The sequence below is a fragment of the Mustela lutreola genome, chromosome 2 (assembly GCF_030435805.1).
Source record: "Mustela lutreola isolate mMusLut2 chromosome 2, mMusLut2.pri, whole genome shotgun sequence".
In the NCBI taxonomy this organism is placed as follows: domain Eukaryota; kingdom Metazoa; phylum Chordata; class Mammalia; order Carnivora; family Mustelidae; genus Mustela; species Mustela lutreola.
Window position 1 is genome coordinate 221,516,481 of NC_081291.1, and position 14,381 is coordinate 221,530,861.

Consider the following 14,381-nt stretch of genomic DNA (forward strand, 5'->3'; position numbering starts at 1 on the left):
CAGGCATGGATGGGAATGGGGGGCTTCATGGCCACAGACGTGGTGTGGCAGGACGTGGCCTCAGGCTATGCACAGAGCCTCACGACCGGACACGGGGGTCTGAAGTGCCGTGGGCCCCTTCACACTGTGCTGCCCCACACCCCAGGGCAGCAGGACACACAGTCTGGGTTGCTTTTCCAACAAGAATGCTGGATTTAGGCAAATCACACACACACACGGCCTTCGCCTGGTCTTTCCTGGAACACGTATGCACATGCGCGCACACACACGCACATGCGAATACACACGCATGCACACACACGCACACATGACCACACATGCACGCACCCCCCGCTCTTGCACACACCCCCAGTCCTGGAGGAGACCAGGGTTGAACCCGACTCCTGCATCTCAGGCACCATGACCCAGGGCGGGTTCGCCAGCCTCTCTGTGTTCCGTCTCCTCTGCCCAAAACACAGCGGATCACCAACCCCCTTCACAGGACAGTGGGCGGGGAGGGGTCACCGCACCCAGAGCCCGGAGGACGGGGCTGCAGATCAGCCGGTCGTGCTCCAGCACCCGACTCCCCGGCCGGCGTCCGGCTCAGGGGCGAGCCCTGACACTGCACAAGCAACGGCAGAGCCAGGCCCGGGGGAAGAGCAGCCCGTCCCGCCTGACACCGCACCGGCTCGCCGGCACAGCTGCCCTCCCGCTGCCGGGTGGCCGGGCCGCGCGTACCGTGGGCCCCGGGGCAGGCCTGCTTCAGCATGGGCTTGTCCATCTTCTTGGCGTAGAAGGCGGCGTACCACACGCGCAGCTCGGCGCCCGGCGGGATGTCCCGCGACGTGGTGAAGTAGACGTCGTTGCCGTGCTGGAAGGCCGTCAGGTTCTGGTGCTCGGGCCCCGCCGCCGGCCGCACCAGCATCATCCAGTTGCAGTCGTCCTCGTTGGAGGTGTCGAAGCACACGGGGTGCCCGTCCTTCTGGAACACCTGCGGGGGCACGGCCACCAAGGGGCCGGGGAAGGAGCCGGTTACCCGCCCGTCAGCGGGGCGGCATGTGTGCCGGCAGAGGGGGCAGCCGGTCCAGACAGGGCCACGTCGCAGGGCAGGTCAGGCTCCACAGAACCCGTTTCCGGGCTCATCAGGGCCCCCGAGTTCTGTGCGCAGCCCAGGTGGGAACTGGGACACCTCAGGCCTAGTCCTGGTCCGGGTCCAGAGGCTGGACGCTCGGGGTCTAATCAGGTTCAAGTGGGCGTAGTGACATCTGCTCCAGGCATCACTGGACACCTGAGCGCCTCCCCACCCCAGGCGGGCACGGGGACACCTGCTTGCACAGGCGTGTCCACCAACGCCTGTCAGTCCTGACAGCCTACACCCTCGCCTGTGACACCGTCCCGCAGCCCGAGTGTCCGGCGGGTGGCAACAGGAGAACCGTCCGTATTCTGAAGATCAAAGTCACCGCAGGAGTAGAGGACGGGCTGGCTCTCCATTCTGATGCCATCACTGCTTCCTTGCTCTCCCCTCTCCCAAGCTTTTCCCGTAGGGGCTCCCCACTGCTAAGGAACTAGGGGACCCCTCTGAGGACGAAGCCCTCGGAGACAGAGGGGGCCTCCGAGTGCCCAGGGCCCCAGCCAGTGTGGGGACACGCTCCAGTGAGCCTCCGTCCTCGCTAGAGAGCCGCCCCCCCGACACAGGTGCTCGCGGCGGAGGCCGCACCGAAAACTGTGTCAGAAACAGACCCTGAGCCCCGAGTCACAGAAGGAAGCCAAAACAGGCACAGAGGAGTTTTTCAAGGGGGCCTCAGCCCGACCATGTGTGCCCACAGCAACTATGTGCACCCAAGGGCCCTGGGGCCCGCGATGGACGGCAGCCGATGGCCCTCGTGGGGCTTGGCCTCCAGCATCTTTACTCCTTTATATAAAACAGCCTTTGTTTTTCATTCCCTTTGTTGGGAAACAAGGCAAATACCTTTCCTTCCTCCCCATTTTGCTGAGTTCTGCCCTGTGAGCTCAACTTTTCCAAGAACCGCCAGGACTAGCCACCTCACACCTGTCCTGACCCCACGGGTCTCTGCTGAGGGCCTCTAGGCAAAGCTTGCTCTGTGGGTCCCCGCAGCAAGACCAGCGCCCTGATTCTCACTGCTCCCGTCAGACGTTTCTGGAGGCGCATGTGGATGGGGCACGTGCTGGGGCTGGGGACAGACCCCGGATATCCAGCCCCGTGGCACGTCCAACCTTCCTCCGAGAACTTAGAGCCTTGCCTGCAACTGACATCCATTCTGTTTTGTTCCGTTTCTTTCCTTGGTCTGATGCACTTTTTGGAGCCGCTAAACCCTGCACCGTGTCCCATCGCCGCCTGAACGAAACCCCTTCCTTTCGCAAGAGCTCCGCCAAGTCCCCGTGGCTCCGCGAAGCGCGGAAAGCAGCGCCCGGGAGGTGCACGCCAGCGCAGGTTGTGAGAGAGGCGAGGACAGCCTGGCGGGTCTGCGTTCCTCATCCCGCCTCAAGGGGCCGGCAAAGCTGAAAAGTTCGAAATACTAGCTCGGGGCTGAAGCTTTGGGATAGTTTGGGATAGAAGAGCAACCGCGGATAAAGGAGAAGCAGGCGGACCCCGGATCTTTGGAGCCGCGGAAGACACCATCCATCAGCGGAAGGCGCAGCTCCCCTCGCTGGGGTCCGCTCCCAATGCTGGCCCCGGCCCGTACCTTCAGGGGAAACGCGGATTCCTTCTCCCATTTGGCCACTCTCCTCGACTCGAACGGACCGAACTGTGTTCTCTTGACGAGCTGAGTCACGGCAAACACTCCTTCGGCCCCGTCTTCCAGCCGCCGGATCTCCAGGTTGGAAGGGAGGGAGGACCTGGAAATGGAACGGGAGCCGCACAGCCCCTGAGCGCCGCTGACTGAGGACAGCCACTCACCCCAGGGACAGGTGCGTAAGGGGGCCCAGAAGCTCACTGTCACTGAAACACCATCCTCGAGGGTGAGAAAGAGCTTCCCACTGAGGACAGAGGGGGTGAGGGCCCAGTGGCCTGGGCACACCCAGCTCCTTACCAGCCTGAGCCAAAGGAGACTGGCCCCAGGGCCCTAGCACGACTCACCCAGATCACACACAGAGGGAAGGGCCATTTACTAAAGGATGTGTTTGACATCCCCACCCAGGAGACGTCGCAGGTGTGGGGCGCGACGGGCCAGTGGACACGAATGGGACTGAGCTCTCACCCCCAGAGCCGCAGAGCCCAGAAAGGGGGGGGGGGCCTCCATGACGAGAAGCCGTGCTCAAAGCACCACAAGAAAGGGGAAAGGGCCACGGCATTCCCGGGGGCAGAAAAGGGTTCCCAGCTAGCTGAACGGGCCGGTCCATTTACCTAAATGCTGAGTGTCAAGGATGGGGCGCTGGAAGCGGAAGGCCCACGGGCTGGAACCCCAGCATGACCCAAGGCTTGGGCAAGCCCAACCCACATCCACGAGTGGGTCAGACACCAGCGGGCCTGGGGTGCAGCTCCCTCCCAGGGCCGAGTGGAGGGGCTCCTGCCCCGGGACCGACACCTGCCACTGTGGGCAACCGGCAGCCAGTGGAGGTTTTGGGGGGAGCTGATGAGATCGCTGCTTCAGACAAAAACAGTCTTGTAAGAAGGTAAGTCACCGTGAGAAAAAGGCACTAAATAGAGGCTGGGAACACCAGTGGGGAAGCTTCTAGAAAGAGCACGATGATAGCAACGGTGCCACCATGTGGCAGGTGTTCTGCATGACACAACACTGAGCACAACCGTTGGGGGGACAGGCTGCTGTCCCCACTCTGCACGCCAGGCAGCGAGGGAGGGACACAGACTGCCTCGCCCCAGTCCCAAAAGCTGACCACGTGGCTGACCCGGACTGTGGACAGACCGTCCCTCAGAGGCCTGGCCACAGCCCCTCCAGGTGCCCCGGCCCCCCAGGTGCCCGGAAGGGGAACGGCAAAGCTACCCAGCCTCCTGGTTACAACTGCCGGTGCTTCTCCAGGACCTGGGACGGCTTGGCCTGGCGACCCGTGCTCGCTGCCCCGGGTCCCACGCAGCCCGCAGCGGGCATCTGCCGGACGGCAGGCCCGGGTTCCGGCCACGGGGAAAAGCGAACCAGCAGTCCGGCAGCTTTGGCCCATGGGCTCCTCCACGGCTGCCGTGCTCGGCCCCTAGGAGCCCTGAACTGGAGCGAGACCCTCCCTGGGACCCCTCAGCACGTGCCCCGGCTCGTCCTGGCGGCAGGCTGCCCCGTCCACTGTGGGACGGACTCACAGACGCCCTCCGCACCCTGAGGACCGGCGTGCTCCAAGTCCTGCCTTCTCTGTCTGCAGTTTCCTGCTGTGATGGCACGACTTACAAGAAACATGCCCTTGGTCACTCCGATGTCGAAATCCATTGCCCAGACCGTAAGCGCTCGGTCCACAGTTCCTGAAAACCCGTCAGGGCCATAAAGGCGAAACGGATGTCTTGTCACTAACAAAGGCGACTTGCAGACCCTACTGGGAGGACCAGCCACCTGGGTAGAGGGGGGAAACCTCCAATCCTGTCCCCACACCCACAGCCGGGGCGGGAGAGGGGCTGGAGGCTGGGTCAGCCGACCGCGGACGACTCGGTCGGTCATGCCTCCCTAACGAAGGCTCCTAAACCCAGGACCAGGCAGGGAGCTTCTCGGCCGGTGAACATGTGGAGGTGTGGGGTGCAGGGGGAGGGCAGGGAAGCGCCTTGCCCTTTCCTGGGACCTCACTCTTCACGTCAGTCCTGGGGGTGTCGGAGTCATGTGTGGGGAACCCCCATGTGGGAACTGGGCCAGGGACTGTAAAAGACCTCCCCTTCCTGCCGATGCAGGGTGTACGTTCAGACAGCCCCGCTAGACGGGAAGGACCAACACCGGCTCCAGGCGGCCACTCACCGTGCCCTGCTTAACACAAAGGAGTCCTTGACCATGACCACGGGGCCCAGCTCGGGACACTCGGAGTCGTGGTACTGACCGCAGTCCTCACACCCTGCAACAGACGGGACAGTGTCAGCGCTGGGAGGGAGTCCCCCGGACCTTGCAGGCTCCGTGCCCGACGTGGGTGACCCACGGCGCTCCCCACAGACACGGACACGGGGCAGGCACAGCACGTGGCCCCCAGGGAGAGACGTCCACCTGCGGCCCATTTCAGAGTGCGCAGTGACTCCACGCTGAAAAGAACAAGATCTTCCCGAGGATACACTAAAACTCACGGATTTAACCTGTTTACCATAAATCGAACGTTTCATAAACCTCCTAGTCAGTCCCCGGGGCTTACTGCTCTGAACCCAGGGCCCTCCCGCAAAGCGCCCTCGGCCCAGCGTCCTGAGAAAGACGATCCTTTTTTAAAACCACAGCCCTGCAGCGCTGCACGTGCAATGAACGCGCTTCCTAGAGCCGGACGAGCCGTTTCAACGCAAAAAGCAGCAGCTTTTCTGGCACGTGGAAACACGACGCAGATGGGGCTTTGCTGGGACGGCGAGCGCTGCGCCTGCGGGCCCCTGAGGTCGGGCCGGAGCTACTTACAGATGAACATGATCTCCTCACTCCCGTCTTCAGCCATTGCGGACACCTGCCGGGAGACAAGGGTCTGCTGTGAATGCCGAGCTTCTTGCAAACGCAGTATTTATTTATTTAGAAAAGAAATGGATTTTATTTCTCTTTTTTTTAAGCTTTTATTTATTTGAGAGACATAGAGAAAGTGATCAAGAGCAGGGGAGGGGGCATAGGGAGAAGCAGACCCCCGCTGAGCAGGGAGCCGGATGCAGGACTCCAGGACCCCGGGATCACGACTGAGCTGAAGACCGACACTTCACCAACTGACCACCCAGGCGCCCCCCAAAGCAATTTTTAAAAAGATTTTATTTATTTATTTGACAGAGAGAGACATGGCAAGAGAGGCCACCTGAGCAGGGGGAGTGGGAGAGGGAGAATCAGGCTTCCTGCTGAGCAGGGAGCCTGATGTGGGGCTCGATGCCAGGATCCTAGGATCATGACTTGAGCGGAAGGCAGAGGCTTAATGACTGAGCCACCCCAGCGGCCCACAAAGCAATTTTTAAAGAGAAGTCCTGTTAAAGGTTCCTTGAGCTCGTGTGGGGATGTTACCTGGGGGTCTTAAAGGTACCTAGCAGTGGGGTCCCCTTTACTGTGAGGAGGCTGGGAGCTTTGAGCTTTTTTTTTTTTTTTTTAATTAAAAGCAATTGATTTGAATGTCCTCTGGATTAGAAAGTCCTGATGAACTCAGACTTTCATCTTTTATATGAGCCACCAGTTTCCATCTGTAAAGCAAATATGTCACCATTTCTAAAAGCTGGTTTCACACTGTCACCTCTGGCTCTCTTTCCTCTGTCACTGGACTGTCAGCTCCTCAAGGGAACTCATGTCTTAGTACGACCTCGGTCTTCCTTCAGCGGCTACCCTAGGCCCAACACCCAGCGCACACCCACGTCTCCTGGAGACCAGAGCAGCACACGGCGTCGTGGAGGACAGCGCCCTGCTCACCTCGCAAAACTCTGATTGGGTCAGTCACTTCTGTGTTCTGTTCATCTCGTGAGGCAGGACCCCACCTACTAGAGGGATGATCCGGGTACCGTCATTCCGGGGCCTCGATTCTTTTACCTACAACATGAAATAAAGATGCTCGCCCACATGAAAGACCGGGACTCCGAAAACTAGAAAACCCCGCGGAAACACTGAAGAGAACACAGAAGGAACGGCACCCCGCGCTCACGGAGCGGAAGAGCACACATCGGTACAGCGTCCACACTACCCAAAGCAATCTACAGATTCAGTGCCGTCCCTGTTAAAGTACCAACAGCATTTTTCACAGAACTAGAACAAACAATCCTAAAACGTGTGGATCCACAGAACCCCCAAACAGTCAAAGTAATAGTGAAATGAAAAACAAAACTTGGGGCGCCGGGGTGGCTCAGTGGGCTAAAGTGTCTGCCTTTGGCTCAGGTCATGATCTCAGGGTCCTGGGATCGAGTCCCGCATCGGGCTCTCTGCTCAGCAGGGAGCCTGCTTTCCCCCCTCTCTGCCTGCCTCTCTGCCTACTTGTGATCTCTGTCTGTCCAATAAATAAAAAGATAATCTTAAAAAAAAAAGAAAGAAAGAAAGAAAAAAGAAAAACAAAACTGGAGGAATTGTGATCCCAGATTGCAAGATACACTACAGAGCGGTCACGATCGGAGCAGTCCAGGACCTGCACAGAACCAGACACAGGTCATGGATCGGAACAGAGAACCGAGAAAGAAGCCCACAGTTGCACAGTCAACTCATCTTCAACAAAGGAGGCGAGAGCAGGCAAGAGGGAGAGGACAGTGTTGTGGAAACTGTTCTCTCGTGCAAGACAATGAAACTGGGCCACCTTCTTACACCAAACACAAAAATAAACTCAAAATGGATGAAAGGCCTAGATGGGGGGACCTGACATCATAAAAGTTCTGGAAGTCAGCCCAGGCAGAACTTTCTCTGACATGGGCCGTGGCGACGGTCTCGTAAAGCAAAGGAAATAAAAGCAAAAATGAACTACTGGGCCTACACCAAAATGAAAAGCTTCTGCAAAGCGAGAGAATCAACAAGATCAAAAGGCAACCTACGGAGCGGGAGAAGACACTCGCAAATGACCTTTCCAATGAAGGCTTAGCATCCGGAAGAACGGATGCGACTCAACACCCAAAAAACCAAAATGGTCCAATTAAACCACGGGCAGAAGATCTGAACAGACATTCCTCTAAGAGGACACGCAGACGGCCAACAGACGCACAGGGAGACGCTCCCCATCGCTCATCGTCCGCAAGTCACCTGCCACCTGTCAGGACGGCTGAAATCAGCAGCTTGAGAAATGACAGAATGTCATCCGCGAGGATGCGGAGAAGGGGGAGCCTCGCGCCCTGCTGGTGGGAACGCAAGCGTGGGGCAGCCGCTCTGGAACACAGTACAGAGGGTCCTCAAGCTAGAAGCAGAATTACAGAATTACCATACGATTCAGTAATTCCACTCCTGGATACTGACCCAAAGAACACAAAACACAAATTCAAAAGAACACGCGCAGTCCAGTTGTGTTATCTACGATAGCCAAGACACGGGGAGAACCCCAGTGTCCATCAGCTGAGGGGTGGGTGAAGATGTGGTATATACGTTTATACGTGTGTATCGGCTCAGGTCATGACCTTGGGATCCTGGGATGGAGCCCCGCATCGGGCACAGAGCCCAAGTTTCTCCTTCTCTCTCTCTCCCTCTGCCTTCCCCTGACCCCTCTTAAAAGAAAAAAACCCAAAACAAAGTGCCAGGATCAATAACCAGGCTGTTTATTTTCCCAAACACAGCGCAGCATGCTCCTGGAACACCCACTGAAGCTAAAAGGCATCTCATGTGGCCCTTGCAAGTTTCACATGGGGCTTCCTGGCGGATGGGTACCACGGCTGTGGTCAGCCAGGATGGGTACCACGGCTGTGGTCAGGAGCCAGTCTGGAATGGGGACAGCCTCGGGTCACTGAGCAGGAGGTGGAGAGGGACAAAGCGACAGAAGACACACGTGGGGAAACCCTCACTAGTGCATGGCTGCCGGGCCCCGAGGTCTACCTGCGACTGGAACCCTCCCCTGGCCGGCACTGGCTCCCAGTGGAGGAAGTTCTGCAAAGGCGAGAGCAGGTCTTTTTTTTTTTTTTTTTTTTAAATTTTTTAGATTAACTGATTCATTTTAGGGGGAGGGGCAGTGACAGAGGAATCCTCAAGCAGACTCCCCGCTGAGCGTGGGCCTGATGTAGGGCTCAATCCCAGGACCCTGAGATCATGACCTGAGCCGAAGTCAGGAGTCGAATGCTTGGCTGACTGAGCCTCTGGGCGCCCCAGGGGCAGGCTCTCCAGAAGCTGCCCAAAGGACACGGGGTCCCCAGAACCTGTTGGAATGGGCGAGCGCAGACGAGGGCGACTGGCTCGGGCAGGACTTGCAGAAGCCTGGCTGGGCCCACGGAGCCCCGGGGGGCTGCCTCTGTTCCGCACCCCTCCAGGGAGGCAAAGCTGACCGTCTCCTGCCCCTTGAGCGTCCCCAGAGAAGTGGCTCCTCCAAGCACAAAGCTGGGAAACCCAGCCGACTCGCTGAGCCGCGGCCACAAGAGGGAAACAGGAGGGGCAGGAAACAACAGGCATTTAGCCTTCTACCGCCCGCGCAGTGGATATACTGAGACACGCGCGTGCCGGGAACGAACGTCCCTCCTTAGTAGCATCTGATCCCCAAGACCCGTCCCCTAAAACGGCTCTCTGAAGCCAGGAAAAGGAATCACAGCCACCCCCACACAGCAAGTAAGGCCTGAAGGAAGGGGGCGCTTGACGTCTGTGCTGGGCTCGCAAAATCCCTTCAGCGCTCTGACGGTCCCTCTGCACAGGGACGCCCGTCCTCTGGACATTCGCAGCACGCAAGAAATCCCAGAACGACGGATTATAAGTAGTGTTTTAGGGAAAAGAACCCAAAAGCCCGTAAGCGAGAGATGTGGCGATTTCCTGGGAAAAGTCACCTTAGGCCGTGGGTTCTGCAAGGGTGGTCCCCTGCACCAGCACCGGCAGCACCTGAGAATTTCTCGGGACTGCAGATTCTCGGGCCCTTCCCAGACCTGCCGGAGCAGACCCTCTGGGATGGTCCTTGCATGCCGCCCTCCCACACCCCAGGTCGTTCTGCTGAACCCCATGTCTGAGCGCCGCTGCCGACCCGCACATCTGTCTGGCACAGCGACCGGAGCCGACGAGCCACAGCCGGGGTCACGGGGGAGCACACCAATAGCCTCGGGAACCAAATCTCCAGGACCTGGACCAGACCAGGACCTGGCAGCCGGGGGGCGATGGGGCGAGGGCCGTTCTGGACAGACGCTCTCTGTGGGGACTGGAGCTCACAGGCAGGCCCCAGGGATGACTCAACCCTGAAAAGGAAGAGTTCCGGGAGGACCCAGTCCACCCCGATGCTGCCGGTGGTGAGGGGGACAGACCCACAGGTCAGCGGAAGCCGAGAAACAGACCATGCAGATAGGCTCAGCGGGCTTTCGCGGGGCGCGTAAAAGCAGCTCGTGAAGGAGTAGTGCTGGGGCAAGTGGACGAGGGGGTGGGTCAGTGAGCTGTGCATGACGTCACATCTCACACAAAATTAACTCCTAATGGGACCTAGACTTCAAACATAAGATAGTAACATTTTTAGAAAAATATAGGAGAAAATCATTGGGATCTAGGGTAGGCAGTTTTTGGACTTGTCACCACAAGAATCCTCTAGAAACAGAAATTTAATTAGACTTTATCAAAATTCAAAAATTTTGCTCTACAAAAGCCCCGGTGAGGAGGGCAAGAAGACCAGGAGGCATCTTTGCGAACCACACACCCAAACCTTGAACATGCAGAGAACTCTCACAACCCAACAGTAAAACACAAACCAGACAATCAGTAAATGGGCAAAAGACCCGAAAGACATTTCAGCCAAGAGAATATACAACTGACCAGCGTAGGAAAAGGTGGCTACTGTCATCCTCCGCCAGGGAAACGTGCTCAGCACGGCACCGGGACACGGCGCGCTTCCGCCCGAGTAGCGCAGGAAACCCCGGGCACGCGCCGGCGGCTTGCAAAGCGGAGACCAGGGTGGTGTCTCTTGTGACCTGCAAGCACGTGGCCTATGACCCCACCGCTGCAGTCGGGGGCGCCTGCCCCAGAGAAATGAACACTTGCGCCCACACGAAAACCCACACACCTGTTTGGAGCAGCTCTAGTCACAACAGGCCAGATGGCTGGCCCCCAACGGGTGACCCCGGTCCGTGGTCCAGAGGGACCGACACCTGGAAGGCTCATCCGCGATGAAAAGGAGTGAACCACTGATAGGCTTGGGCTCTGGGGAACTCTCCAGAGTGGTGCTAAGAACGCCGGTCCCAAAACATCACCTACTGCCTGACTCCATTCACGTAACCTCCCTGAAATGTCACGACACATGGATGGGGCCTAGAGTCGTGGCTGGCGGGGTGTGGGGGAGACGGCGGGTGAGGCTGTAAAGGGGCAGCGGGGGGACACCTGTGGGGGGTGGGATGCTCTGTACTGCGCTGCATCACGGTCGCCGTCCTGGACGTGACCCCGCACTGGACGCCTGCAGGGTATCACGGTAGGGATCTGGGCAAAGAGCACGGGGGATCACGGCGCGGTCCTTCCGACGACTGCACGGGGGTCTACAGTTACCTCAAAACTGAACGTTCAATTAAGAAAAGACACGGAGGGGCTCCTGGGTGGCTCAGTGAGTTCAGGTCTCTGCCTTCCGCTCAGGTCATGATCCCAGGGTCCTGGGATCGAGCCCCGCATCTGGCTCTCTGCTTAGCGGGGAGCCTGCTTCCTCCTCTCTCTCTGCCTGCCTCACTGCTTCCTTGTGACCTCTGTCAAATAAGTAAACAAAATCTTAAAAAAAAAAAAAAAAGAAAGAAAGTGCACAAGCAGCGGGAGTAGCAGAAGGAGAGAGGGAAGCAGGCTCCCCACTGAGCAGGGAGCCCTGATGCAGGGCTTGATCCCAGGAACCCTGGATCATGACCTGAGCTGAATTCAGGAGTTGGGCACTTAGCCGACTGAGCCCCTCTGGGAGCCCCGTAGAAGCGGCGTTAAGCACAGTGTTCGGGTTGGGGCCAGATTCCGATGAAAACAGCGTGGGTGGCTTTCGCTGGGCAGCTGGAAACCGGAACTCTGGTCTCCGGGCACACTGAGGGAGTAGCATGAGAGGTTCCCAGCGGGCTGGGATCGTGGCTCCCGTGAGGCTCCTTCTGCAGAGCTGCGGACCGAAACACAAACTCAGCCCTGGGGCCGGAGCCTGGCCCCTTCTCTTTCCGCGCACTACCCGTGGGGATTCCGGGACAGGGACATGGGGCAGATCAGCCGGGTGATGGGTCCGCGGGGAACGGGGTCTGCCAGCCGGCCTACCGGCTGGAATTATCAAATTCCTCATGATAAAATTACCCGTAAATGGCGTCCACGCACGCTCGTCCTGTGCCTCCTCTTCCACTTGCTCTGGCCGTGGACAGGCATCTTTTCTTCACCTCACCTGGCCGGTCACCTGGGACTCGGCCAGCCACTGTCCTCCCCAGCCACTCCCCCGCGGGGGGTCCTCCTTCTCCCCATCTAGTCTGGGCTCTCCTGGGGCACAGCCCGCGCCCCTTCTCACCGCTCCTCCGGAGGACCCCTCCCCGGGCAGCCACTCCTGCTTCCACGCCTACGTGCAGACCATCGGCGGCTGGTACTGCTCCGAGGAGTCTGATGTGGATGTCCAGCTGCCCCCACACCTTCGCTTGGAGGCCACAAGCAGCCGGACATGCCAGAAGCGAGCGCCGGGCCATTCCTGGCTTCCCTGCCCAACGGGGCCCTCCTGGGCCGCCCACATCTTAGAACACGGTGGTCAGAGATGTACTGGTCCCGCCCCGGGGCCAGCGGCCCCACACACCCTACCCGCAGCCTCCGTGGACCACACCCCACCTCCTCCCTCCTGGAAGGCGGCAAGGGCCCCCGAAGACTCGTCCTGCTCCTGACCCCCGGCCGGCCTCCACTTCCCACGCTGCAGAGGGAGCTTCATTGAGAACTGGGACCCAATCATATCGTCTGTCACCCTGAAAGCCGATGGCCTCCTACTGTCCCCGGGACAGAACCAAGCCCAGCAGGCTCCTCTGCCCAACCCCCCTCGCTGACCTCTTAGGCCTCTGTGGCCTCCCACTAGTTCCCAGAAGCACCCAGCGCCTTCCTGCCCCCGGCCTCCCACAGGCTCCTCCCTGCGCCTGGAGCCTCCGCCGGGCTCTGCCGTGGGCTCACTCCTACTCATTCTTCACATCTGAGCTTAATTGGCACATCTTCGGGGAAGGGTTTCCTGGTCCGCCTGTCCAAATTAAGGCCTTGTAACACGTTCTAAAAGCACCCTGCAATTTTCCCTCGCCGCAACTTTGACCTTACAGTGGTAATCACTTCTGTGTTTCGTTTATCCGGAGACCCTACAGGATCCACAGGGCAAGAGCCATCGATCGGCCGTGTTGGGGCCCGTGCAGGCCAGGCCCAGGGAGGGCGGCAATGCTGACGGGGCCATCTGCTCCTCCACATATGTCCCTGCACGTACCCCCACCCCCACTGGGGACCGAGGTCCCCTCCACAGGATCGTGCTGCCTCCGCCGTTTGCTTTTCCTAGAGACCCCCCACCCGTGCAAGCCCCCCGGCTCCTTCCACAGAGCCCAGGCTCACCCTCCAGACCCCTCCCTCCCCATCAACTCCCCTCCCCGCCGAATCCCAACGCGGGGTTGACCTTCTTATTAAACAGTTGTCTCGGGTTGTCATAGATCGTGGCCAGTGTCTGTGGGCTGTCTGTTGGTTTTTCACCCAGATTCCCAACAGAACCACGATCTTCCTACTCTCTCCCTTTTGAAACCCTCATGTCCCTGGTGCACCGCGCCCCACCAACAGTAAGTCTCGGTGTCTTTCCCCTGGGCTCCTCGGTGCCGCCAGATAATTCAGAGTTGGTCGGAAAGCTTCAGATGCCTCATTTGTCTAACTTAGGACGGGAACTTCAGAAATTGGGGTAGATTAGTGGGGAGACCGGAAGAGACTCCCCGTGTCCCCATCCAATGCTTATCCCACTTCCTCCGTGTTTCAGAGCACCTGCTCCTGCCAGCCTCAGCCACCCACCAGCCAGGACCCAGGGCCCGCCTGCTCCGTCCCCCCACACAGGCAGGCCACGAGGCCCTTCCCGTGCGCCGTCTGGGGCGGTGTGGGCCTGGCCTTGCTTTCCCAGGGCTCCTGCCTTCCCTCTTCCCTCTCCCTCGGATGCAGACACTCTCTGTAGGGTTTCCAGCTCCACGCACTCAAAAGAAAGTCTGAACAGATAATCTGCGTTAGCGAAGAAAGCTTGCAAACTGTGATGCCGTCACAGGAAATGGAGGCTTTTCAGGACGGCAGCTGGTGCCCGTGAGAACATTCCAACGGCTCAGACGGGGCCACATCCGTCCCTTGCCCCAGTATCCACAGGCACCGCCGGCGCCACGTGGTGAAGCTCTGCTTTGTCTGAGGCAGCAGAACAGGTATGAGCCTTCCCCCCTGCCACCACATACGACCCGGCAGGTGCCCCCTGTAGCCCGCTGGGAGGAAGCCTGGAAGGGCCGCGTGTGGGACCCGGGCTTGGCCAGACCAACGGCTCCTCGCCCTCCGCTTCTGGGGAGGGTGCTCCGGCCCCCAGGGAAGCCCCGCATACGCCTTCCTCAGTACGAAGGGGGAAAGGTCTGAGTGAGGTGCACCTGCTTCACCTGCAGTGATCAGGCAGCTCTCCGCCACCAAGGTCAATCACAAGATCACAATCCGTCTGGGACCCAAGCCCGGCTGCAGGAGGGCACCAAGCCAGCCACATCT

The 14,381-nt window shown here is 59.3% G+C and overlaps 1 protein-coding gene across 6 annotated transcripts in view; it reads right to left on the reverse strand.

Moving 5' to 3' along the window:
• PRDM15 (PR/SET domain 15) overlaps positions 1-14,381 on the reverse strand; it is a 61,037-nt gene that overhangs the window by 35,209 nt on the left and 11,447 nt on the right. For 3 of the 6 annotated variants that reach the window (XM_059164776.1, XM_059164775.1, XM_059164778.1), the window contains exons 2-6: positions 11,542-11,775; positions 5,520-5,565; positions 4,890-4,983; positions 2,685-2,838; positions 718-970 (exon numbers count right to left, since the gene is read on the reverse strand). In XM_059164776.1, coding sequence (XP_059020759.1) covers positions 718-970; positions 2,685-2,838; positions 4,890-4,983; positions 5,520-5,565; positions 11,542-11,721 — 727 coding nt within the window. In that variant the 5' untranslated portion in view covers positions 11,722-11,775. Of the gene's footprint in view, positions 1-717; positions 971-2,684; positions 2,839-4,889; positions 4,984-5,519; positions 5,566-6,494; positions 11,383-11,541; positions 11,776-11,960; positions 12,873-14,381 lie in introns of those variants that run through there. The other 3 variants (XM_059164777.1, XM_059164781.1, XM_059164779.1) reach the window with 3 other exon arrangements.